The sequence below is a fragment of the Rhinolophus sinicus genome, chromosome 3 (genome assembly GCF_057876585.1).
Source record: "Rhinolophus sinicus isolate RSI-liver-muscle chromosome 3, RSI-T2T, whole genome shotgun sequence".
Taxonomy (NCBI): domain Eukaryota; kingdom Metazoa; phylum Chordata; class Mammalia; order Chiroptera; family Rhinolophidae; genus Rhinolophus; species Rhinolophus sinicus.
The window spans coordinates 150,226,983-150,253,686 of record NC_142503.1 but is presented as its reverse complement, the minus strand read 5'-3'; the positions used below and the strand labels follow the sequence as shown (position 1 = coordinate 150,253,686).

The 26,704-nt window shown below is 43.3% G+C and overlaps 1 protein-coding gene across 5 annotated transcripts in view; it reads right to left on the bottom strand.

Moving 5' to 3' along the window:
- The window catches only part of CGNL1 (cingulin like 1), a 140,768-nt gene that overhangs the window by 30,095 nt on the left and 83,969 nt on the right, over positions 1-26,704 (bottom strand). For all 5 annotated transcript variants that reach the window (XM_019732240.3, XM_019732243.3, XM_019732244.3 and 2 more), the window contains exon 9: positions 92-298. In XM_019732240.3, the coding sequence (XP_019587799.3) occupies positions 92-298 (207 nt within the window). The remainder of the gene's footprint in view (positions 1-91; positions 299-26,704) is intronic.

Sequence of the window (26,704 nt, the reverse complement as noted above, 5' to 3'; positions counted from 1 at the left end):
TAATAAATCCCTTCCCACTTCTGAAAGTGCTCACACAGAAAAGAAGGGTCAGCAGCTGCCAAAGCTGGGCGTGGGGCCCAGCGAGCCTCACCTCGTACTTCTTGAGAGTTTCCTTTGCTTTAGCTTCATCGCCTTTCGTGTCAGCAACCTGCCTCTGAAGCCGAGCGACACTCTGCTCCAGATCTCCAAGCGTTCTCTGCAGCTTCTCATTCTCCTCCTGCAGAGCCTTCACGCGCATTTCAGCCCCCATCTGGGTTTGCTCCGAAGTGTTGTTCCGACTGGCCAGGGCCTCGACATTCTGTTAAAAACATGGGCACCAGGGTCAAGGGGGTAGCCCCCAGCTTTGAAGATGGCTGACATTTATTAAAAACCCACCACATGCCAGGAACTACGATAAACCAGGGGTTGGCACACTGCAGCCTGCAGGCCAAGTCCAGCGCCCATCACCTGCTATTAGAAATACAGTGTTACTAGAACACCACCATGCCCATTCACGGGCTGCTTTTGTGCTGTAACAGCAGAGTGAAGCGTGGTGGCCAAGACAGGGCCTGCGGTGTCGCAAAGCCTAACGGATTTCCTAATCTGGCTCTTTATAGAAACAGTTTGTTAACCCTCACCTGGGTTAAATCCCTGACATGGGATTTCAACCTTTTAACAACTCTAGGAGGTGGGGACTATTCTTATCACCATTTTAAAGACAAAGACACAGAGAGTTAGGTAGATTAAGGAACTGTTGGTGTACACTTAGGAGGAAAAGCATTCAGGCGGACTGAATCCAGAACCTGTTCTTATAACCACTGCCTTCTGGTGAGCTCACTCCCCTGACCCCTCAGCATGTGCAGGGCCCCTTAATAGAAGCTCTTGATGAAGGACAGCGTCTGGGTATAGATTTTTTTTTCAATGTCCAATACAGAAAGGGAAATTAAAATTTGCTTTAATTATGATAGAGCTCATCATGCAGGCTTTAGGCACTATCATCTGAACATGAGCTTGTGCTGCACACAATTCCTAACCGAAAGGGATGGCAACAATTACAGGAGGGTTACTGCTAAGTCCACATGTCACATGGGCCTTTTATTTTTTGGTTCAGTAACTTGAAGTGATGGCAAGTAGCCTTGTCCAGAATTCCAACTCTCCCGGCAGATCTCTCGCCTTCCATTTCTCCACTACTACAACGATGCCAATACCGTGTTTCCCCGAAAATAAGACTGGGTCTTATATTAATTTTTGCTCCAAAAGATGCATTAGGGCTTATGTTCAGGGAATGTCATCCTGAAAAACATGCTAGGGCTTATTTTCTGGTTAGGTCTATTTTCGGGGAAACACAGATCAGCAAATTGGATGCTCACGGAACAGTGCTGCGAAACCTGCAAGGAAAGGAAGGCCCAGGGAGGATAAGGTCCGGCTTCGAAGACTATGTCACAGCCCACCTGGGAGAGCTGTCCGCCAGAATTGCTTGCTTGCTGGTGTAGCTGTTCAGAAAGATCTTTAACTCTTTTAACAGCACAGTAAACTGAACTTAACCAATAGAGTTTCAGAAACCAGGGCATCTCTTCACAACCCGAATGTTTAATTCTATACATCTGGGGATACCCGTCAGAGCCAAGCTACTGAGTCAGAATGCAGTTAGTTGACATGGGGAGGGGAAAACTAAAGGGCCCAACAGCTGGGATTTCTCAGGGCTGCTTGGCTATCATCTCTTACTGAAACCAACAAGATGAACAAGGAGAAATAAAGTGTGGCTGGAAGCGTGAAGAGGGATCTAAAGAATCCAATAACTGGTCAGACCAAGGAAAGAAAAAGTCTAGACTGCCCATTCCTACCCTAACTTTCCCATTAGAATATGAGACTTCAAAGCTACAGTTACCAAGACAGTGCGGCACTGGCTACATAAGGATACACATACAGTTCCATGCAATAGAATTGGGAGTCCAGAAATAAACCCGACATTTACAGTCAATTGATTTTCAACAAGGGTGCCAAAGCAATTCAATGGGGAAAATCTTCAACAAATGCTGTTAGGACAACTGGATATCCACATACAAGAGAAAGAAATCATAACCCTTCCTCATGCCACACACAAACATTAACTCAAAATGGATCACAGACCTAACTGTAAGCTCTAAAGCTATAAAACTCTTAGAAGAAAACACGGGAGTAAATATCTGTGACCTTGGGTTAGGCAAAGACTTCTTAGACACAATACCAAAAGCACAAGCAACAAAAGAAAAAATAGATATATTAGACTTCATCAAGATTTAAAACTTTTGTGCCGCAAGTGATACCATCATAAAAGTGAAAAGACAATGCACAGAATGAGAGAAAATAGTATTTACAAATCACATATGATAACCCAAATCTAGAATGTATTTTTAAGAAACCTCTTCAACTCAATATAAAAAGATAAATAACCCAATTAAAAATAGGGCAAAAGATCTGAATAGACATAAATCTTTCCAAAGAAAACATACAAAGGCCCAATAAGCACATGAAAAATTGCTCAACATCTAGTTATTAGAGAAAGGCAAATCAAAACCATAATGAGGTGCCACTTCGTACTCACTAGGATGGCTTTAATCAAAAAGACAGATAATAACAAGTATTGCGGAGGATGTGGAGAAATTGGAACCTCCATATATTGCTGATGGGAAAGTAAAATGGTGCAACCACTTTGGAAAAGAGTTTGGCAATTCCTCAAAATGTTAAACAGAGTTATATGACACAGCAATTCCACTTCTAAATATATACCTGAGAGAAGTGAAAACATATGGCCACACAAAAACTTCATAGCACCATTATTCATGATAGCCAAAAATGTGGAAATAATCCAAATGTCCATTAACTGGTGAACGGGTAAACAAAATGTGGTATATCCACATAACAGAATATTTGGGGGGCCTAAAAAGGAATGAAGTACTGATACATACTACGACATGCATAAAGTTTAAAAACATGTTACATGAACAAAAGCCATTCACAAAAGGCCACAGGTTGACATTTATATGAAATGTCCATAATAGGGAAATCTACAGATGGAAAATAGCTTAGTGCTTGCCTAAGGCTGAGGGGACGGGATGATTGGGAGATGGCAACTGGAGGCTACAGGATTTTTTTGGGGGGGTGATGAAAATATTTTAAAACCGACTGTGGGATGGTTGCACAACTCTATGAACATAATAAAAACCACTGGATCGTGCACTTTAAATAGTTGAATTTCATGTTATGTGAACTATATCTTAACACAGCTGATTACAAAAAGAGGAAATCTGGAGGTGAAGTTGGGACAGAGGGGAAAGGTGACACATTTGTCCCAGTAGTCTGAGGTCTACGGAGGCACAAGTTGAGAGGAAGAGGAGACTAGAGATTGCTGCCTAAATCTTCTAGTAAAACAAAGAACACTTACATGTGTGGTCAGTGCTCTTTCGTTCACCCAGACATCTCAGGAAGAACAAGGACACTGAAAACCAGATCTGGTTTAACCTGGACTGAGGCCTAACTGGCACCCCGACATGCTAGATAAAGGAGCAAACCTTTCCAAAACCCATTCCCTAGCCCCACCCTGCTACACACACCCAGTCCACTATTTTATATAAAGCCTGTAGGACAAACTTCCTTTGCCTGAAACCATACCTAATTCACTTACAGCAGTCCTGGAATCTGAAAAACTAAAAATCATATCCCTTTGTTCAAGGCAAGGCCTACAGGCAAGTTCTTCTCCATGACTTCCCAGCGAAAAGAAAATTGGTCCAGAGGATCTCCAAAAGCCCTCCCAACTATGAACTTTGATCTATGCCTCATCTTTTCCAAATGCTTACGTTCGTATCTCATGAATGTAGCAAAGGCAGCAGAACTCCACCAAGACCAGAGCTGGTAAAGATCTACTCAAACAGGAGGTCACTGGGGACAAATCCTGCTGACCTCACTTAAGTTGCTGGTACTACCGTATTTCCCCGAAAATAAGACCTAACTGGAAAATAAGCCCTAGCATGATTTTTCAGGAAGACATCCCCTGAACATAAGCCCTCATGTATCTTTTGAAGCAAACCTTAATATAAGATCCGGGCTTATTTTTGGGGAAACGTGGTACATTTCAGTGAGTCTTTGATCTTAAGTCCGGTATGTCATAACAGGATTAGAGAAGACGATCCATCATGAATAAAACCAAAGAGCACACAGTTTCTAATGATTCATTTAGCATGTCATACCACCTATGTAGTATCTTGGACAAATGCAAGAAGAAGCCATCCTGGTCTCACAATAAACACGCTTTTTAATATTTTAACCACCATTCACTCATACAGGCGGGCATAAATCGTTAACAAAAATCAACTCCAATTTCTCTTCCTTTCCAAAAGGTTGAAAACACCAAACTAGGTCATCACCACAAAGGCAAAAGTAGCAGACGTGCTATGTTCCATTGTTTTCCAAGCTCAGACCATCTCCTAAAATTGCACTGAAAGCATTTCTTCACCTATCAGACAGCCTAGGTCACAAGGCTGGATACACAATGTGCGGGTGGTATAAGGAAACAGGTTTTCTCATCCACTGCTAGTGGGGCTAGGAACTGGCACGAGCTCCTGGAGGGCAATTTGGAAGGATTAATGAAAATGATAGTGTACATTCCCTTTGACCCAGCAACTTCTCCTCAGCCACTCATCCTACATGTGTGCAAAATAATATATAAACAAGATTATTAATTGCAGCACTATAAGAGAAAAAGATTGAAAATGAGTAAATCCCAATTAATTGGGCACTTATTAAATGAGTTATATCAGTTCAATGATATCCTGTACAGTTAGGGGAAAAAAGGAACAAGAAAGTGAGGAAAATGTGAGGAACAGAATAGTACGCACGGCATGCTTCTGTCTGTATGAAAAGAAGGTAAGGGAGGGGGGAATATGTATGCACATGGCTACACAAGCAGCTGGTAACACTGGCTGTGAAGAAGGGATTGGAGGTGTGGAAAGAAGCAGAGGGAAGTACTCCATTGCAAACCCTCTTGTAACTTAAATGTTAAACTATGGGAATTCAATAGATATTAAATTATTTTTAATAAATATACGTTTTCTTTGAAAAGAATTGCCTATCAATAGCCATGAGCACTTGGAAGACAACCACCTCCACACCCCAGTTCTCACCTCCTCCAGCCTCTAGCAATCCTCCCCCAACACAGATACTTCTGGGTCCTGAAAGATAGCAGCGCTGGAGCCCAGGGAGCAGCTGTACAAACAGAGCATGGCGCCAACTCTCCCACGCTGGTTTACAGAGTTAAGAAATTCCTTTTCACCACATAGAGCTGGGAGAGTGGACAAGGCCCAGATGGCCCAGGACTTGCACTTACATGAGTGTTTCTGCAAATTTTCTACCCAAGCAACCCTAAGGCAGGTCCAATGTGGGGTGATGAGAGACATCCAAGGACTACAAAGAACTGCTTTCAAGGCCTGGGTTTTTCCATCAAAAATGCATGTACATTTTGCACTCGACACCGTAACATTTTTCATTCTATTCCATGTCTCTTTTTGTAGTATGATATTGTGTCACTGGTGTTCTGGGAAGATGTGCCACTTCTAGCCTGTAGCTTTGCCAAACACTCTCCTCCCCACCCACCCAGCACCCATACACAAATGCCAGCCCAAGTCGCACAGACATCAATCATTTCAAGAATGGATTTCTCAGTTTTAATTCTAAAAATGCATAGTTCTCAGTGTAGAGGGAAAAAGTCTCAAATCCAGGCTGTGCCTCTTTCTGGGACCTCACAGAGCCTTAGCTTCCTCATTTGTAAAAAGGGGGGTGAAGTTACCTAGCTCATACACCATTAGAAATACCTAGTCAATTGAGGTGACGGCTCTTACAGTAGCCATTGTTATTATTACCAGGCCAAAAAAACCCACAGGTGTTTCCCCAAAGGGCAGGACTTTACACAGCTCACCCATTGTGGTTCTAAATCTTGAAACTTGGCTTCAGATGGCAATCTGCCCATCTTTACCAGCTAAATATCAGGCCTCGGTTTCTCAAAAGGGAGAATCGAGATCTTTGAACAGTCTCTCCAGGGCAACTGCACTGAACACGTTAGATGACCCCCTTCTTATTTCAAGGGCAAGTCAGGTTTCTTGGTTGGCTAATTCATTAAAAAATTAGCCCCATTTCCCAGTCAAGGATAGTCTGGTAAACTGATGGCAACTAAGAAAATTCTTCCAAAACAGACGAACAGCATGTTTCAATGTGCTGAATTGCTAAATCTCCACTAGTTCTAAAATAGTTGACTTTTAACCATATGCTCCAATTACTGATTTAAAAGTAGGGTGGGGAGAGGAATATACAATTGTATCACACACACACACACAAACCAAAATCCCAATCTTTGCTAAGTACCACCATTCATTACAAATAATGACCTGCTTACAAGCTGGCACATTTTCTTTTCTTTTCTTTTCTTTTTTTTAAACTTTTATTTATTTTAAGTGTGTTTTTCTAGGACCCATCAGCTCCCAGTCAAGTAGTTGTTTCAATCTAGTTGTGGAGGGCGCAGCTCAAAGTGGCCCATGTGGGGATCGAAACGGCAACCTTGTTAAGAGCACTGCGCTCTAACCAACATTTTCATGAGCTAACTGGTCACCCCGAGCTGGCACATTTTCATGAGTTAACACCCACATTTAGAAATGTTTACACTATCCCTTGGGGTCAGGGGGAACTTTTACTTATGACAAGTAGAAAACTCCCAAATAGCACTACACATGGCCATGTCAGAGCATTTTTCCTGGTCCAAAGGCATTGACAGACTTTCCTTGCGGGAGCACAGACCTGACATCTCGGACATATTTGCTCCTGATGGAGAACAAGTCACCTCATAGGACAGGCTCTCCTGGCTTGTTCTAGTGCAGACCCACCACACAGATACATCAGGGCTTGCTAATGAACAAGGCCTCTGCCACAGCCAGCTTTTGTTTCTTTTCTGTCTCCCTTTTTTGCTGAATGAGTGAAAACAGCTGAGGCGTGGAGGCCCAGAGTCCAGGGAATGGAATGTGGGTTTGTCGGTTCCATGTCACTGGCCACCCCACACTCCAATGGGTTGAAGCTGCAGGATCTCAGCTGATGGGTACCCAAAGAGTCCCCTAGGTTAGGTCATCTGCTGGGAGGGGACCACCGTTTCAACATCACTGCTGTGGACACCACTTTCATTTCAACAATGAGGACCTGGGTCACAAATAATGAGTCCCTTTCTCACTCCAAATATGTAGAGAACTCTTAACAAGGTACTGTGTACTGTGTCTTCTACTACCCCCTCACCTGAGCCACAGTAAACTATTTAGGAATAGAAACAGCATATACAGATGGTGCCCCAAAAATGGTGCAAAAAAATGTGTACACATTTTAAGATAACAAGTACACGTTGTTTTGGCACCCCGTTTTTTAGTCAGAGGCCGCACATTCATCTCCGTCCCTAGTTATCTGTGAATTGTATAAGGCCTCTGCACCAGCACTTCTCACACTTTAATAAGCAATAGGACTCATGTGGGGATCTCATTAAATAAATGCTCGTTCTCACTCAGGAAGGATGGAGCAGGGCCCGGACTCTGGATTTCTAACAAGCTTCTAGGTGGTGCCAGTGATGCTATAGACCCTGCTTTGAATAGTGAGGTCTACACTGTGGAGAGACTACTCTGACCTCAGGGCCTTCCTGCAGAGGTTCCAGCTCAGGCTTCGGCTGCCAAATCCTTTATGCTCCTTGGTAGGACTCCAGTCCTGGCACTGGGTGGCAGGTGAATTGGATGCTATTGCAAGCTTTGTGGCCAGCTCACACTGGGACCCATGCAACCCCTTGACCTCTCTGAGCTTAATTCACACCCTTAAAGAAAATGTAATAGGTAATACTTGCTCTAAATGGGTCAGAAAATCCAAAAATAAAGAGATACAAAAAAGCTCGAAAAGGATGAAATCTCTGCGCTAATGTACAGTGATGGGTTTTCTTTCCTCCTTTTTGACTCTGCCTGCTTACCACTTGGTCAAGTAGGGTGTGTGAGCCAGTGAAAAACATCATTTTCAAATCCCTTTTCTAAGAGTGACATCAGAGTTTCCAAAAATTCCCTCACTATATTTCCCAAATGCCAACATCATTCCTTCCTAACATATTTGCAATTCAGAAGTGCATTGTTTATACTGTTGGATTTCTCAATTATAAGCTCTTTTTTATTTGTGTTTGTTTGTGCTTATATGTTTGTTTTTGGCAAGGGAGCAGTGCACGAAAGAGATGGGAATAATGGGGCAAAAAATTTGAGGGTACTCATTACCACCCCAAGCATTTTCAAGGAAGAGTGATTCCAAAGCCAAGATGAGTGGAGGTCAATATTCAATTTCCTTTTCTTAGAAGACGTGGATTCTGGACGAGATTCTGCTAATAATTTATTGTATGACCACTTTACATAAGTCATTTCACCTCTATCTGCATTCAGGTTCCTCCTCTGTCAATGAAATTTCAACGTCCCTGCCAGCTAATTTCAACGTCCCTGCCAGCTCTAAAGTCTGGGATTCTAGAACGAACGTGAAGAAACTGGGCAGTATTAAGCAATCAGGGAATTAAATTAAAAGTTCCAGACGTTTTACTCCCATAACATCATGCTTTGATTTCCTTTTCCAGTGCTATCAGCTAAACTCAGATCATATTTACCACGATCTCTGCCATAGCACCTAGAGCTCAGAACCCTATCTAAAAACAGGCAACTTCCTGCCATTGAGCAGAACACAGCATGACTAGCTCATTCTCTTCCCCACGGTCACTAACTTGCCATAACTCAGCAACTGTACATGCATCATGCTTAATTAAATGTATCATGAAGATTTGGTTTACATTCTGTTTTTTTCCCATTGCCCTAGTGGTGATTTTCCTGCTTACAAAACCACCTAAAAGATACTCCTTTTTAATCATATTCAATTACACAGTTTTTTCCTACAGTAACTCGGTGATTACATAGGTTAAAGTTATCACTGGTTTTCTTAACAATCTCCTTATGAAATAAGTCAATATACTTTCCTCTAAATAGTTAAAAAACCAGCAATGTTTGCTCTGAGTGGCCTGTAATTCAGACACAGGTCCAAGACAAAAGTTATGCTAATAAAATGCCTCACACTTGCTCATAGAATGAGTTTCACATAGGTGTTCCTTTAAGCCATGTAATAAACCTATAGTGATGCCCACGGTGGGGATAAAAATGCCTATGATAAAATACTCTGCACCTAAACAAGTCAAGTGATTTTCTCAAGAGGCAACATGCTCAGTAGTGCAGGCCTTGACATATGGCATGGTTCCACTGCTATAAAATGTCCACAATAGGCAAATTCATAGAGAAAGAAAGTAGACTAGTGGTTGCCCGGGTTGGGGGAAGATTGGAATTTGATGTAAGGGGCTTCATATGGGAGTGATGGACATATTTTGGACTTGGGACAGTGGTGATGGTTGCCCGACACTGAATTAAACAAACTACTAAACTGTATACTTTAAAATGGTGAATTTTATGTTATGTAAATGTTACCTCAGTGAAAACAAAAGGACAAAAAGAGTTCCGGCCTTGTAGTCAGCCAACCTGAACTGGCCCCGCTTATTTCTCTCTAAGCCTTGATTTTCCCCTTGTTCTAGTAATGAACGGAAACATGCTAAGTGTGTAGCCGTGTTTCAGGCACATAGTAAGAACTTAATCAATGATAGCTACGTATGAAAAGAAGGAAGCCAAAAGTTGCACAACCAGAACTTGAATCCAGCTCTCCGACTCTCTGTCTGTGATCTCTGCTACTTGCTACTAGGTTCTTCCGAGTGGGTCAGCATCTTCAGGGAAAATTCCCCAGTCGGCCAGAGAAAAGGAAGCTTCCCACCTGCCAACTGGTGGCTGTAGATATGCTCACGCACACTGATTTAAAGGGGTAAAAAAATGGAATTTTACCATGAAAACAGCATTTCAGGGGCTTCTCTGACACAGAGCCCTGGGTTACAGACTTTTAATTATGCTTTTGCATTTATGTGGTTTTTTTTACACCACTCCTTTAAAAAAAAACTTAAAAAATGTTTCCCAGTTTCCCTGGGTCCTCTGTTTCCAACCGGTAAAAAGAACTGCGCGTCATATTTATAAGACATGACTTCCTTCACTGTAACAGCCACAATCTAAACTAATCTTGTGATCAGCATATAAAAGTTCTGTTTATAGAACCCAACATCCCCCCACAATGCAGTCAGCCCTTAAAGGAGCTGCTGGCTGGTGAAAGGGACTCCACCCAGACAATGCCATGTATCCATAGCTCTGCATCACCAGGAAAACATTGGGGGCGGGGGGCAGAAATAAAAGTAGGGGTGAGTGAGACACCCAGTTAGAGTCACTTTGTCACTGACAGACCAGATGGCTTTACAAATGGTTAAAATCAGCTTGCTATCAGCACACACATGTCCAACAGGTTGAACAGGATTTTTGAAGACAGAAGATAAACAAGCAGGTTCTCCACAGCATTGCCTACTAGGGAGTTGTGGGGACCCCTCCAAGATAAACCAAAGGCTCGATCTGGAAGCCAACAGGTCCTAATCGAGTCCACAGTTCTATACTGTTCCCTTCCCAGAAATCTTGTTATTTGTGAAAGCTGATCCTTCAACTTTCCCATTTTGCTGCTCCCACATTTCCATAAATGATGAGAAAAATCAACCCTAAGATGTAAAAATCATGCCATTTAAAAATTTTAAGTAAAAATGCTTAAACCAAGAACTCTCAATCCAGTGACCTATGAGCGCCTCTCTGCACCCTTGAACTAGACCAAATTTCCAAACAGAAAATGGCCAACTTTTCCCTGTGTCCCCCTCCCTCCATGGTTGCAGGAACAATGCTAACAGGAACCAGAGAAAGAAATGTGGAACTGACATCACAGCTGAGAGGCAAGAGGCTGGGCCAATACTCTCACTACGCTTTGAGGCTGGTTCCCACAGTTGCCCGAGTTAAGACATACAAGGATGACCTTTATTTATTTCCTCCTTCAAAGCTGTTGGCTGTTCCCTGGGATGGAGTTCAGCAGACTGGGCTCTGGCAAAGCCCACAGTCTCCAGTCCCACCTTGGAGGCCAGCCTGCTGGGGTCAGCAGCCAACTTGAACTGATGGGCAAAGGGAATCGGGCCAGAAATAGGAATATCCTAATCCAGGTATAGTCACCTGCCCCCTCTGAGGTTTTGTCCAAGTAACAATTTCTCTGAACTGCAGTTTAGTGTTCTTAAAAACAGGGGTGGTGTTATGGATCCATTCACTGCCTGGATCAAGAAAAATGAAAGACAATAGTGCCAAGTGTCAAAACACTGATCATTATATAAATAGCAAACAGTGTCCAGGAAGGAATTAGTAATGTACCACCCAGAAGTTACAGAACATAAATCACAGATTTCCTTCTAGACAGAGGCTTGAAGGAAGCATGGTGACGTTTTGCCCTCCGTCCCTTTGGACCCATTGTCTTCCAGCCATGGTTGCTAGCATGACTCTCACTCCGTCCCTCTGTTTCTGAATGAAGGGAGAACAAAATGTCACCCTCCTCCTCAGAATTTCTGGGAGAGGCAGAGGGGGAGGGATGGAGTAACCAAGCCTAATCTAAGACCTGTCCCAGGACTGCTCCAGGGCCAGATCCCCTCAGCTTTTTTAAAATGCCACATGGGGAGCCTATTATAGAGGCCCCCATAAAACACCATGGTAGTCATTCGTGCTGTTCACCAAATATTTCAGCCCTTCTCCCCTCTGGGCACATGTATGATTGTACTTGCCTGCCTCCTTGAAGTCAGGTCTGGCCATGTGATGAGCTTTGGCCAATGAAATGTGAGTTCAAGTAGCACATGTCATATCCAGGTACAAGCTCTAAGAGCCAGTTAGTGATTCACCATATACCCCCTCCCCTGCTGTATGTAGCAAATCACAGATGTGGGCGTTCCCCAGGGACTCTGATGAGCAAAGCAACCTCTAGCTACACACTGCCATGACCCATTTGGGAAACGTAAAGTGAGCAAGAAATAAGTTTTTCTTAGTTAAGCTACTGAGATCTGGGGCTATTGCAGTGTGACCTAACTTACCACATTGTGGAAAGACGTACTACTTGCAAGTTCAGCTCAGTCCACTGAAAATACTGAGTATATCACAAGCTTCACCCCAAAGAGCAAGCGGGGTTGTAACAAGGAAAGAGCACAGTTTCCAGAGTCAGGCAGACTTGGGTTCAAATCTTGACTGTCACCCACAAGCCACATGACTCTGAGCCGGTCAGTTACCCTTTACTGAGCTGCAATTTCCTAAAATGGTGATTTAAGGGGTGTGGTGGGGGTTAAAAGTCATGTGTGTAAAGTATGTGGCGTGTGGCAAGGCGTGCCATATGCACTAAAGAAACAGCAGTGATTATAGTGACCTTCACCATTATTGTCCCCCTACTTCAGTCACTCACCAGCTGTGGAACTGGAGCGTCTGCTTCCTGCTCTGCAAAATAGGGAGGTAACCCTGTGTCCACTCTCACGGTGACTGCAAGGGCTCAGTGTAAAAGTGTCTGTGGGAGCAGCCAGCAGGGTGCCAGGCATGTGGCAGCTGCTCAGTGAGGAGAACCCCTCACTCTCTAAGCCCTTTACCCAGCCTGCCCTGAGTGAGCCCTGGAGCATCAGGGCCAATGAAGCTGTGGCACCCCGTGCACTGGAGGGCCCAGTCCTCACGCCTTCTGCCCTGGGCTCCAGACTGCCCTCTAGGCCTCATCTGATAAGAGGCCTTCTCCCCTACCCCCTGCTAAGTAGCTGGCTGCCACTTACTGAACCACAAGCATTGCCTCTGGCCAGGCACTCGGGCCTTGGGGACCTCACACACCAACCTGACCCGAGACACCCACACCAGCCCAGGTGACCACGCGTTTGAGAAGCTCACCTGAATATCATTCGCAAAGATCTGGCCCATCCCTGGGGCCAGCCCTGCAGGATTGGGGAAGTCCCGCACTAGGGCTCCCACTGACCTGTTATTGAGGATTCTCAGAGCCTGGCAGCCCCTCCCAGCCCCAGCTCTGACAGTTACAGCATTTCAGTGAAGCTCTCGGGACATACAACAGACCTCATAGCTAGGAAAATCTGCCATTTGCCACTAGACCCCTGAGCAAACACTAGGAGTCCTGAACTGTGTCCTTAGGTGGGAGTGTAATAAAAGGCTATCACTGGCACTGAAACATCCCAACTGCTTACAAACCTCTGAGTGTCCTACATGGAAGCAACTCTGGAGGCAGGATGGAGTGGGTGCCCTAGTCCCAGGGCAGCCCCCCCTAGCTGTTTGACCTGAGGCAAGTCATGCTTCCATAGCCATCAAATGTCAGGAGAGAAGGAAATACAAGTCAGAATGTGCACACTCAACACTGATTGTCTACACTCAATAATTCCACAAATTGAACAAGAAGAAGTGCCATTCTTAAGGAGTTTGAAGTCTCACAAGAGTTAAACATATTCACAACTGAAGTGCAAGTAATTGCAGCCCAAAGAGAGGATCATGAGTACAACAGTCCAATGGCCTCTGACCGTGTCCATGTCTGTGAATCTGGTGCCCAAAGGGCAAATAAATGTTATGTCTTCTCTCTGGCCTACCAAAGCCTCCACTTCTCCAGATAAGCTCAAAAAGACCTGGATATTCACTCACTCTTTCATCCATTCATATCTCACTCGTTCATAAAGCGGTAGGTAAAATGTCAGCGCTGTCTTGGACACCACGTTTCTCTGGTTTAAACCAGAATCTGAACTTCCAATAGCCTCCATCCCCACCCCCCAGTGCATCTTTGGCAGATAAGCAGCCCTTCACCCTCTCCTTCCAGGGCCTGGAAACAAACACACTACGTCCCAAAACAGGCCTTTCCATCTTCTGACAGGTCTCAGTCATGGAAGCATCTCCTTCATGCTGAGCTGTTATCTACATTCCTGCAACCACAATGGGACCAACCAAGGACAGTACAATTCTGCCTCCAAAAGACAGCCCTTCAAACCTTGAAGCCCTCATACCATTCTATCCTGGCCTTTCTTCTTTAGGCTAAACTTTCAAAGGTCCTTCCTCACCCACCAGAATGTGGTATTAAGTATTCTCTCAAAGTGTGGGGCACAAAACCAAAACAATACTCCCTGAAGAGTCTGGTCCACCGTCATCCTGATTACCAGTTACCCCAAATTCCCAAGACAAAGTCTCCCAGTGAATAAAATAGATCCCTCACAGATACATGTCTGCATAGAGACCAAAGACAAAATCCGGTGCTTGAACTCAAGTGCACAAGCCAAAAAAAGCTTTAGCCACCTCAAGACACACAGACATCCATCAGACCCTCCCCAGAACCCTTCTTTGTGAGCAGTACTGTAGGGACCAATGGTGACAGTCAGGGCATCACTGCTGGGTCCTAATCTTGCTCCCATCCCTTCTTCACCTGTCAGTACTTTTCCTCTCCCTCCCCATCTGGGTACCTCTGACAGCCCTCTGGCTTGAATACGTTTCTCAGCTCCAGAGGCTCAGCCTGTCACCCCAACCCCATTCTCTTTGCTGGCAAGTAATACCATAACTCTTCTGGGGAAAAGGAGATGTCTTTTTCCCTTAGCCTCCATTCCCTCCCACCCTTCTCTCCCCTCACGACTGGCCAACGCTTTCCACCCATCTCATTCCAGAGCTACCCTGGGGAACTGGACTAGGGGCCCAATTCCCCACTGGCCCCAGCTGAACTGCTGGTTACATCCCCCAGGACAAAGCTCTGGGCCAGGCAGGCATAACAACATCTACTGAGCGCTCACTCTATGCCGACCATTGCACTGACTTCCATGGGCATCTCACTTCATTCTTAAGTTCCCCGCTCAGGAAGGAACCATTATATCCTTTGCCTGTAAGTGAGGAAATAGAGGCTCTGAGAGGTAACTGGCTTAAGGTCTCAAGGCCAGTAAGCAGTGGAGCCAGGATACAATCCCAGGCAGCCTGACTTGAGAACCTGACAGGCTGAAAACTAGACAGTGAGCTCTTCCCAGGCAGGGCCTGCCTCTCACTGTGGGCCCAGCCCAGTGCCTGGCACACAGAGCACTCATGATTCAAGTTCAGTGAATGAACTGCCTCTCTATATGTCATTTAAGTGTCTAGGTATATGTTAACGCATCCAATGACAGTCACCAAACACACACTGCCCCATTGCACATGTATTTTTCTTTCTTTTTTTTCTTTTTTTTTTTTTTGTAGTCAACACACACTTTCTGCTCTGTCATGAGCTTTTGTTATCTGGCCTGAAAACTTAACTCTAATTTATAACAATGCCTCTATGAGAAAATTCTTTCAACTTCCAAACACTGTACATAAAAATAAACTTTTAGCACTTTTAGCACCTTTCTTTCCTAAACTGAGTCCCCAATTAACAGATACCTTCGTTAGGGTGCTGTTTACCTTTGCATTACTGAGAAGTCTGTCCTGACTGAAATTTGCCTCACTTTGCTGCATCTCTGTCTCAGAAAATATGCCAGAATTTCAAAGGAATGTGTGAATTGGACACTCCTCGCATTTTTTGCAAAGGCCCCATTCTCAATCCAAATTTTCACAAAATTATGATTCTCCGAGAGGCACGGGGTCTTGCTTAAGCTGAAAAATGACTGCCCTAGTTCATGGGTTTTCAGTTCCCTGAGATGGCTGGAATTTTCAGCTTACGAAGAGCCTGACATCTGTTCTGGCTACTTATTTTCCAGACGAGCAATCCAGGGCATAGAGAAGTTAAGTGACTTGTTCAAAGTCACACAGTGGAATTTCAGCGGTGGCAGGAACTCGACAGACTTAGATTGCCCTCCCTCCTTAGCACTATCTGTTATCCTAAGTAACACCTCTCCTGCTCCCTGACAATGACAACGCCCTTCTAAACATAGACCTCCTCTCCCAGCACTGCCTGGGAACCCAAGGGCCCCAAGGAAGTCCTTGTGCTGATCCGGCCTCAGAAAAACACAGAAGAGGCTCTTTCAGCTTCTGCTGCTGATCGTGGCCACCCGCCAAGCGGAAAAGGTATGAAGAAACACATCTTACGTTTCCTTCTCAACCTAAAAGATGTGTGTTCCCATTCCAACTCTGCCACCCAAGCCCAGGTTCTCATCTACTCACGTCCAGAAAACTAGGATACCTAATTCTAGTACACACCTCACCACTCAACTCATTTACAATACATCTTCCAGAATGATCTTGCCAAGATGACTCTTCCACCACGACAGAGCTCAGCCCAGAGTCCAGAATGATTCCCAACACAGAACAGATTGAATCCAAACTCCGTGTAGCCTGTCCTCCAAAACCTTCCTAAATTGACTACATTGACCGAGTCAATCTGATCTTGCCCAAATCTTCAAACTCTGTCAAACACATCCCTCTCTATACTGTGTGTCAGGTTCATTCCCAATTACAGGCTCTTCTATAGTATCCAGAACTCTCTATGGAAAGTACCTCCCAAAAAAGAATTATGTAACACAGAATTTCCCCAAAAGTATTCTATAATACAAAAGTATTGTGGAAGATTATTTGGAAAAAGAATTTTGCAGTCACATATTTCTGAAAAATTCTTACAGTTGAGTCCTTTCTTTGAGAATCATAACTGACATTTAGCCTACATATTAAAGGCTCTGAGAAGTCCTGTCATAAGAAAAGCCATTTAAATTTATCCCAGGAGTTCTTGAATTTATCTCAGATCTACGCTCCTTTCTCCGTCTCCATTGTCACCACGCCAGTTCAAGCTGCCATCATTTCCCTCCTGGACAACAGCAAGAGCCTTCTAGCAGGTCTATCCACATCCCCTCTTCTGCCCTTTACAATCCATTCCCCACACACTAGGGCAGGAAAGAGTATTTTGAATCTCAAACCACATCATGTCACCCCTAAATGTTTCAATGATTTTCCTGTGCTCGTAAAGATAAAGGCAAAAACAAACAACAAACCTTAACTCAGTCCATAGGGCTTACGCAGTCTGTCTACCTTCCCAGCCCCATTCCACGTCACACTCCTCCTCCTCACTCGCCCTATCCTTCCAGTGGCCTTTTGCTTTTAAGCTTCCTCCTGTATCATGCTCCCTCCTACCCCAAGGCTTTTGCACATCTGCCTGGAAGACTCTTCCTCGGCCTCTCCGTATCTTTAGTTCCTGCTCAGCCTTATCACCACGTCCTCAAGGACATGGTCCCTGACCTTCCAGACAAGGTCAAATCTAGCCCCTCTCTTCCATGAGCCTTGCTTGTCACAGTCACAATTTGTATTTACTTATATGATTTTTTTCCTTTATATTCTCTCCCACTAGACTGTAAGCTTTCTGAGGGCAAGAAGCACATGTCCATTTTTGCTCACTCGGTTTAATACAGTGTCTGGCCCAAAGTAAATACTCAAAAAAAAGTACACCTGAAATCTATGTAATTTTACTAACAATTGTCACCCCAATAAATTTAATAAAATAAAATTTAAAAAAAAAATTGTTGAACCCATCAATCTAAAGTATGAAAAAGAAAGTACAATACAATAGATTCCATAATGGAGACATAAACCAAATACCATGGGAGAGGAAATAGCAGAGCTTTAACTCTACCAGGGGATGTGATAGGTAAAGCTGGTGCCAGGCAGAAAAGGGAAAGGAAAGGCAGTGCAGGTAGAAAAAAAGAGCACATGCCAAGGCGTGGAAGCTTGCAGGGACTGGTTGGCTTCTGGTTGATTCTGCTTTACATCTAGGCCATCCCCGTCTGCGATCCTCAAGAAAAGGGAGCGTGTCTTTTATGCTCTCCTCTCTCGCATGAAGCCCAGGGCCCTGGGAGCACAGAAGCAAGCGTCCGCTGCGAGAAGTAGACGCCTCCCCCTATATGGACAGGGATCTGAAGGGCCACCCCCCCCCCCATGTGCATGTTTGCCAGCCCACATCTCGGCCGCACAGCTCGCCATGGCCTTGACACTGAAACCACTGCTTGCCGATTCTGCAGGGCCTGCCCCTGTGCCTGTCCCACCCTAACCCTCCACTCCTGAGCAACGGGCCGCATTTCTAGACACTGTAGGCCCCTCTTTAATTCCACTCTGTGGTTAGCAGCTGTCCCCAATAATATTCCTACTGGTGTCGAATAAGAAGCAGAGATGAAGAGTGTCAGGTCACTCAGGACCCTTTTTGGGGGCTCTGACTGCTGGGTCCACGTTTAAGCACGTGTGTGTGTGTGTGTGTGTGTGTGTGTGTGTGTGTGTGTCTTTCTTCTATTCCCCATCTGCAACAGGAAAATACAAGCCAGATGCTGCTCCTAGAGTTTGTTTTAACCAACAGGAATCCTGTCAGGAACCACCCCCAACCCCACCCCTCAGCCCAATCTAACCAGGCCTGTTCTTTGTTCCACAAAACAAACAGCTAGTTCCGCCTGTCAGGGCAGAAGAGGTGCACACACACACAGGAGCAAACAAAGAAGCCCTCTTGCCCAAGACTTCCTTTCCTGTTGGATGACAAGGTCACCGGTGCCCTTTGCTGGAAGTCACCAGATGAGCCAGGCACACACAGGGCCCTGCAGCCTCCGGCACTATCACTCCCTGACCTTCTATTTCCACCACCACCCTCATGTCACCCAGCCCAGTAGGATGTGGGGCTGAGGAAATCTGCTGCACTGTTCTGATTAGTGATGTGCTGCTCGCAAAGTATGTCCAACTCTCCCCCCGCCACCAGAGTGACATTAGGCCCAACCCCTCACTCTTCTCTCCTGCCTGGCCTACGAGCATCCACCTGGTACAGCTACTCTGTGCTGGAGATTGTGCTGCCAACAATCTCGCTTCGCCCTCACCGTAGCTCTGTGGCGCTATTATTACGTGCATTTTACTGAAGGGGAAACTGGGGCTCAGACAAGTTAAGTGACATGCCCTAAATCACATGGCCAGGGTTCCTCTTGTGTCTGTGTGGCCTGAGCACACGGCACCAACCTCTCTCCTGAGGGCCTTGATAATTCCTTTACAAAACCAACTTGGTAAGGAGTGGAAGTCTATCCACCCAATTACCAGGTCAAGCATGACTCTCAAGCTGTTTAGTTGATAATTAGAATGACTTTCTCGCAAATAGTCCCATTTTGGTTTTAAGACCCTACAAAGAAGGAAATAAGGCAGTTTGGGCTTTCTTTTTATTTCTGAACGTATCTGCTGCCTTTGTGAGCACGTCCAACTGCACTTCAGGACAACTCTGTGAATATTTTCCCTGAAAACACCCACTTCCCTCCTCTAGTCTTTTATCTCCACTTATTTATCTTATCTCCACTTCCCAGAGTTCATGAGGCTCCAATTCCACAGTCATTCCTGGTTATCAGTTTTGCTTTTACAAGTAACATTTATCTGGATTACTAAGACATTTTTGGTCTTCTAGAAGTATGCTTTCATTTTTCTTGTCATTTAGTCACTTTATAGGCTTCCAACGTTGTGCTTTTATATGAAAACACATGCCTTCCTAATTCCTTCACCTTTCACATGGCTTTAACTGAAGCCACAGTGGAATTGGGACATGAATGCTATGGAAGTCAATCGACACCAGGGAAAGTAATACTTTCTGGTCATCATCCAAATTGCACCGAACGCCTCCCAAGACAATGAGGATTAGTCTAACTCTCTTTCTCAGTGCTTATAAGAACCTCCCCAAACTGTTCATCAATTTACTACACAGAACCCGAAAATGGTATGGTGGCCACACCTTTGTATTTTCCCAGACAGGCTGATAGTCCCTAAGGCATCAGATATTTACCATCATTCTTTCTTTTTCTCCTCGGTGGTGTCCCTAGGTCAAAAGGGCAAAGGAGACTATTTCTGAGAGTCACCACAGGTATAAAATCAGAAATTCAGGTTTACAATAAGTTAGATTTTAAAGCAACTAGCAGGTAATAGGCATGAGGAATTCTTCTCAAGACCAGGTCAAAGCATCCTTGGGGTATCACAGCCAGTGAAGGCTTTTCACAGTCACTGCATCCTACAATCCACACGGAAGGTGGTAATGAGACCAACACAAAGAAGAGCTGGTGATTAATGAGCTGACTGAGAATGCAGGAAGGATACTGATGATATAATACAAACTACTTGCTGACAGCTGGTTTCTGAGTTACACATGTAAGCTATTTCAGTGACTTTGCAGAAAAAACTTCCTGTAGAAACTATAGGAAAGGTCCGTGGTTTAAGGACCTATAGGGTATGACCAAGTTACATGAACTGATCCTCTAACCTATGAAGCCCCCAGAAGGATGTAAAGAAAAATAAAGTAAGACCCTGCCTTTGAGGAGTTTCAAGGTGATGACAACCATCTCCACATCTCCTGTGGCACAAGGCATGGGTGACAAATCCCCAAGAAAAAAGCGAAGAGTAAGCTACTGCATCCAGAGGAGAAGAGGAGCTACCTTCTGGCTTTACAGTCAGTATTTTACAAGACGCACATGGAGCTAGTTAGAGGATGGCAAATGTGCTAGTGTCTGAGCTCATGCCTAGACACTCAAGTTTCCAGGGAACACCCTTGGCCAAAGTCTGTTGGATAGGATACCAGCTGAATGCTGTGCACCCTCGCAAGTGGCTGGGGTTCAGGAATGAACAGAGGAAGACATAATCCAGTTGTTCTGGGATGGAAAATGTAATATGCACCAGTTTGAAATTAGTCTAAAATGAAGAATCAGGACCATTTAGCCCCAAACAGAAAGAACACAAAGTTCATGGGATTCGGTTCCTTCCCAAAATATATTCCATCCTTCTTACTGCTTTTTAATTTTCTATTTATATTTTTAATGGCCTCATCGTATATGAGTAGTTTATTATAAGCCACTCACAAGGGAAGGGTGTTAAATGCTGAATCCAGGTGCAGAGGGGAAAAAAGGACTAAGAGAAGGGCGGTGGCAGAAGGGGGCTCTTTCACACCCTGAATTTCAAGGGAACTGCAACAGGGGCGTAGAGATGAAGAAAAAGAGAATCCTTTGTATTTCCATCAAAAATAAAGCTTTTTGGCCTCCAATTCAGAACACAGATCCTTCTCAACCCCTCCTTCTCCTTCTGAATCACACACTATCCAGTTACAAATACTCATATGATGGCTACGCCTTTGAAACAATAAGTCACTAGATGAGCCTATAAATGTAAAATTCTTAAATGGCAAGAGCACATGCGTATAAAAATGATGATCTTTGGAGCCTAGATTTCATTGCCTTGGGAGATTTATATTTTAAGTGATATTCAGGTTGCTATCCCAAGTCAGTGTTCTCCTATCTCCCTCTGAGTGATTACTGTTTATCTTACTCTTCTGAGTCCTATGGGGTACAGCAGTGCTGCGTGGCTCCATCCCTTAGCCACACATGCTTAGGAAAGAAGCCTGGGTTTTGTGGGGATTGAGACCATATCTCACTTCTTAGCTATAGTTCCCGGATTAGTGTCATATATATAATTCGAGCTCAATAAAAATGTGCTACTTGCTGAATACCCCGGAATGGGCAAAGTTGCCAAGTGCCTGTTATAACCACAGCAGATGACAAGAATAGAATTTAAGATTTTGCCATCTCACTGGATCCACTAAATGGTACTTCAGAGAATCCTAAAGTTTGAGAGCATGCTCATTTGCCCCTGAGTACATCTGAGTGCCTGTCAGGCAGGGGAGCTCGTGGTCATCCAAAGGTCCTAATGAGCCTTGGCTGCTCCATTCTACAATCTCTAAAAATGAGAGAAAAAGAAACAAGAGATGTCATTTATCTCTTTTCAGTTGAATCAAGTTGATTTTTAATCCACTGTTCTGCCTGTCGAGACCATTTAGAATCTTGGGTCTATCAAATAATAGTTGGGTTCTCTCTGCTTGCTGTGGGTCACCTACAAACTTGGTAAGTGTGCTTTCTGTATCTTGATGTCATGGAAAACAAGTTGACAGGACAGGGCCAAGGGTTCTGTCATCCATCATTAGAAAAACCCCTTCCAAATCTCTCTGTAACCCCAATCTCCTTGCCTAGTAACCCTGTCAAAAGAGAACATGGTTTGAATGATTCTCAATGAGTTTTTGCTGACTTCCAGGGATCATCTTTCTTCAGTTCTTATACTTGAACTTTTAATATTTTCAGAAGAAGGACAAGGGGATCAATGTGACTGAACTCTATTGCCACTGATTTCACTGCAAATTTCAAATCACGAATTCATTATTAAAAGCATTAGTTCTGGTCTAATATATGCATACTTACTTTCCTCGCCTTGCTTATTTCTGACATCAAACCAGACTTCAGAATCATAAATACTCACATACCCACACACAGCGACCTGGCTAGTCCCTCTTTCTCACCATTGCCGAAGGAGAGCTCCACTCCCATAATCTTCAATAAGAAAGTAAAATTTGGAACTAAAATGCCCACACCGAAGGGGCTGGTTAAGAATCCAGGGCAATGACTTATCTCTCTCAGTGATACGTGAGCCTGGGGCACATACAAATGACAGTGGCATATCTGGATCTTAGCATCTACTTTCTCTCTCTGTTCATGGAGTCCCCATACGCCCAGACTAGGTAAGAAACTTGGCTGTGATTTTCAAAATTGTATGTCAAGAGAAGCTTTACTTCCCTCTCAGGAAATAGTTTTGTAGTTTTCTCATGGACAGCAAAAAATCATGAGGTTGACATGTGTCTTTTTTGACTTTGACAGCTACGAGTCTCAGAGCCACGTTTCTAATTCACCTTCAGGATCTTTGGACCTGCATGGTTTAAACCAGGGGTGTGCAAACTGCGGCCCGCGGGCCAACTGCGGCCCACAATCCATTGTTAATTGGTCCGCAGCAAATTCCAAAAATATATTTGGTTTACTTAAATAAACCAGGTAAGGCAATACGTACTTCACCTTGAGTGAGTAGCCCTGCTGTTTGTATATTTTACCGCATATGGCCCTTGGTAAAAAACGTTGAAAAAAGTTTGGACACCCCTGGTTTAAACAGTCTTTTTTAGATAGATGCTCTAATTTCCTAATGCCCAGGCCTCACCTGAAGTCTGGGGAACATGGATGGTAAGGGGCCTGGAAAGCACACCTTAACAGGAACAGAACAGTGCTAAGGTCATTCAATGGTGAAAGAACAGTCTCAACAGTGGTGCTGGGACAACTGACATCTAGATGCAGAAGAAAGAAGTTGGACCCTGACCTCACACTATACTCAAAAATTAACTCAGAATGGATCATAGACTTAAATGTAAGGACTAAAACAATAGAACTCTTAGAAGAAGAGTAATTCATCATGACCTTGGTTTAGGAAACGGTTTCTTAAGTATGACACAAGCAAAAAAAAAAAATACATAAACTGGACATCATGAAAATTATAAATGTTTGTGCTTCCAAGGTTGGCATTAAGAAAGTAAAAAGACAATCCACAGAACAGGAGAAAATTTTTGCAAATTATATGTATGATAAGAGACTGGTATCCAGAATATATGAAGAACTATTTCAACTCAATTATAAAAAGAAACCAATTTTAAAAAATGGGCAATGGATCTGAATAGACATTTCTCCAAAGAAGATATACGAATGCCAAGAAGCACATGAAAAAATGATTAATACCATTAGCCATGAGGGAAATGCAAATCAAAACCATAATGAAATACCATTTCACACCCAGTAGGATGGCTATCATTAAAAAGATAATAACAAGTGTTGGAAAGGATGTGAAGAAACTGGAACCTTCATACATTGCTGGTGGGAATGTAAAATGGTGCAGCCACTTTGAAAATCAGTTTGGCAATTCTTCATACAATTAAACATAGAGTTACCATATGGCCCAGAGACTATTCCCAGGTTCATAACCTAAATAAATGAAAACATCTGTCTATACAAAAACTTATATATTTCATATACTCTGAAATTATATCCAGAGACTGTAGAATATTGGAGACTCTTTTCAAGAAAGTCTACCTTAAAACTTTTTTCCCCACAAAGCATTACCTGGCAATATCTGAACTTGTACCCAAATCTATGTCATCTAGTCAGAATACATAACCTCTAATTCCAGACCTGCATGTTATGAGAAATTAAGAAGACAATAAAGGCAAGTTTCTCAGTGACAGCAATATCTACAAAGCTAGCACCTAAACACAGTTCTAATCACCCAGTCCCATAGAGATAATTGCCTCATCTTAGTCCTTTTATAAAATATAAAATACCCTGAGCAAAAAGAAAATCAGAATATATAGATTTGGTAAAAACCAATGACACTTTTATTACCAGTGTCAGAGAACACCAACACTTAAAATTCCTAAAAACACTTGTGAAAAAGCAAATGTATTCTAACCCAGTATGCCAGTCTGGGCCAAATTGCTCCCAATAAGTATCATTTTTGCCCAGAAAAACAAAAATAAATCAATCCTCCTCTTTAATAACTTTTTTTTGGCTCTCTTCACCTGAAAATAAGTAACGGTTGCTAAAGGCAAAATAAAACAAGAAGCTAAAAAAAATTCAAGAAGAGGAAGAAAAAAGTTCTTATTTGGAACCCATTTACCATCTTGGAAAAACTCATCCCCCAAGGAGAAGTCATTTTGATCTCATAATATACATGAATTTGTGAAAACTCAACCCTCTCCCCCTAAACACATATATGCAATAGTGTATCTGGTAGCCTTTCCTACCTGCTATGCAATTAGAGCTTGGTGTGATTGTGCTGGTAGAAAGGCTGGTGTAAGTCTGTCTAACCACTAGAAAGCTTTCCTCCACTAAAAGCTAGACTTACATCAGAAAACAGTTGAACTGGATTGGGAGAAATAGAGCCAAACAGTAGGTTATCTCCACAGTACCTCAAGTATGGCTGGCAGGGCCAGACCTACAATTGCTGTGCCATCAGTAAGAAGTTCTAGAAACATGTCCTCCCAACTGGAAATACTACAAAACTAGGGCAGAATTCAAACAGCCTCTTCCTTAGGATCATTCAACTATTGTAAGTGCCCACTGGGGCCAACTAAAATCGGTAGCTTTAGCCCAGCCTCTCTCTTGGGCCAAACACCTCTCCTAGGAGGTCCCAAAGGCCCCTCACACTCAACACAGTCAGACTCAATATGAAAAAAAACAGAAATCCTCAACCCACTCAATACTCCACCAACACCTGGAACTCCTCTGGATTTCTCAGTGCCTCCAATATTCATCCAGTCACTTGGTATAAATATCTGAAGGTCATTCTTGATAACCTGTTCTCACCCACTCAGTCAAATCATGGCTTTGAGCAGGGACTCCTGTTTAAGAACTCAGATGGTAGAACTGAGGCAGAGGAGTGGGCAGAGTTGGGAGGCAGAATCAACCAGACTTGGTGACAAGAACAGTTTACTTCTTCCCAAAGGGCCCAATGTCTGTCTTGCTTTCCAACTCTGTGTGTCTCTCTTCTTCACTGGTCGTTATTCACATTCCTCTTCCTTTCCCGCCACTACCTCCTCCCTGATCCTTTACAATGATATCATTGCCATTTCCAGAGAGAATCAGGGTCATGGGACCCTTAGGTTTGGTTTACATTTTTCCACAGGTAACTTCATACGAGAGAGGTGGGGAAGCTTGGCCTGGGCCAAATTCCGTGGCCACATCAGTGGGAGATGAAATTTATGGATTCAGCACAGTTGAGCCTAACCCTGTCCTGGAGCATTAAGAAGGCAGCTTATTCAACAAGGTCACCACCTCAGTCTAAGCAGCCTGGGCCCTGGGCCTGACTCACCCTCACTTGTGATTCCAGTCCCCTGACTCAGCTGCTCATGAACTCCTGAGTTCCTGACCCTCCTGACTCTGGCCTGGTTTGCCAACTTACCTTGGCAGGCTCTTTTATTTCTCTAGAAGGAGAATGCTAGACTATTAGGAGAGCTCAGTAAGCCAGGGGCACCAGAAGACATAGCAGGTAGCTAAACCCTATTAAATCATTGTCTAGTGGGCTGTGCTGCTGCCATTTAAGAATATGGGGTCATTCTTCTATACGTGCTCATCTAAAAAGATGCTCCAAATATACTGTGAGAGAGGGGAAATGTGTTGTCAAAAGCATGATCCAAAATATTTTTACTGTATTATATTCTTAGGCATTGTCCAAATTATTTTAAAGTGACCTTTTTCTATCATTTCTTTTTACTACAGCAACAATAAAACTGAAAAATTCCACAAAATTTTAATGAATGGGGAAAAAAAAACTCTCAATGGCAAATACTATGATACTTCACATATCCTCAATCACTTACTTTTAACATGCAAATGTAAACCACTAAAAAGGATGCATTCTCATTTTGTAGATGATATAACTAAGTCTGGGATTGGTTAAATGACTAGTAACAATCTTTCTACTGCCCAGGAAAAAGACGACATTTTTTACCCTTGAGAATGACCTGTATTTACTATTTTAAAAATCTTTTTCTAGTAAAATATACATTCTTTTCAAGAACTCACACAATATATACCAAAGTAAACCAAATCCTGGGTCATAAAACAAACCTCAACAAGTTTAAAAGAAATAATTGAAAACATATGGAGTGTATTCTCTGATCACAATGGAATCAAACTAGAAATTAGAAAAAAGAAAAAATAACAGGAAAATCTCCAAATGCTTAGAAATTAAACAACATACTTATAAATAATTCGTGGGTCAAAAAGGAAGCCACAAAGAAAATAATAATGAAAATTAAAATATATCAAAATTTGTGGAACATGGCTAAATCAATGCTAAGAGTAAAATTTATAGCACTAAATATTTACATTAGAAAAGAACAAAAGTCTGAA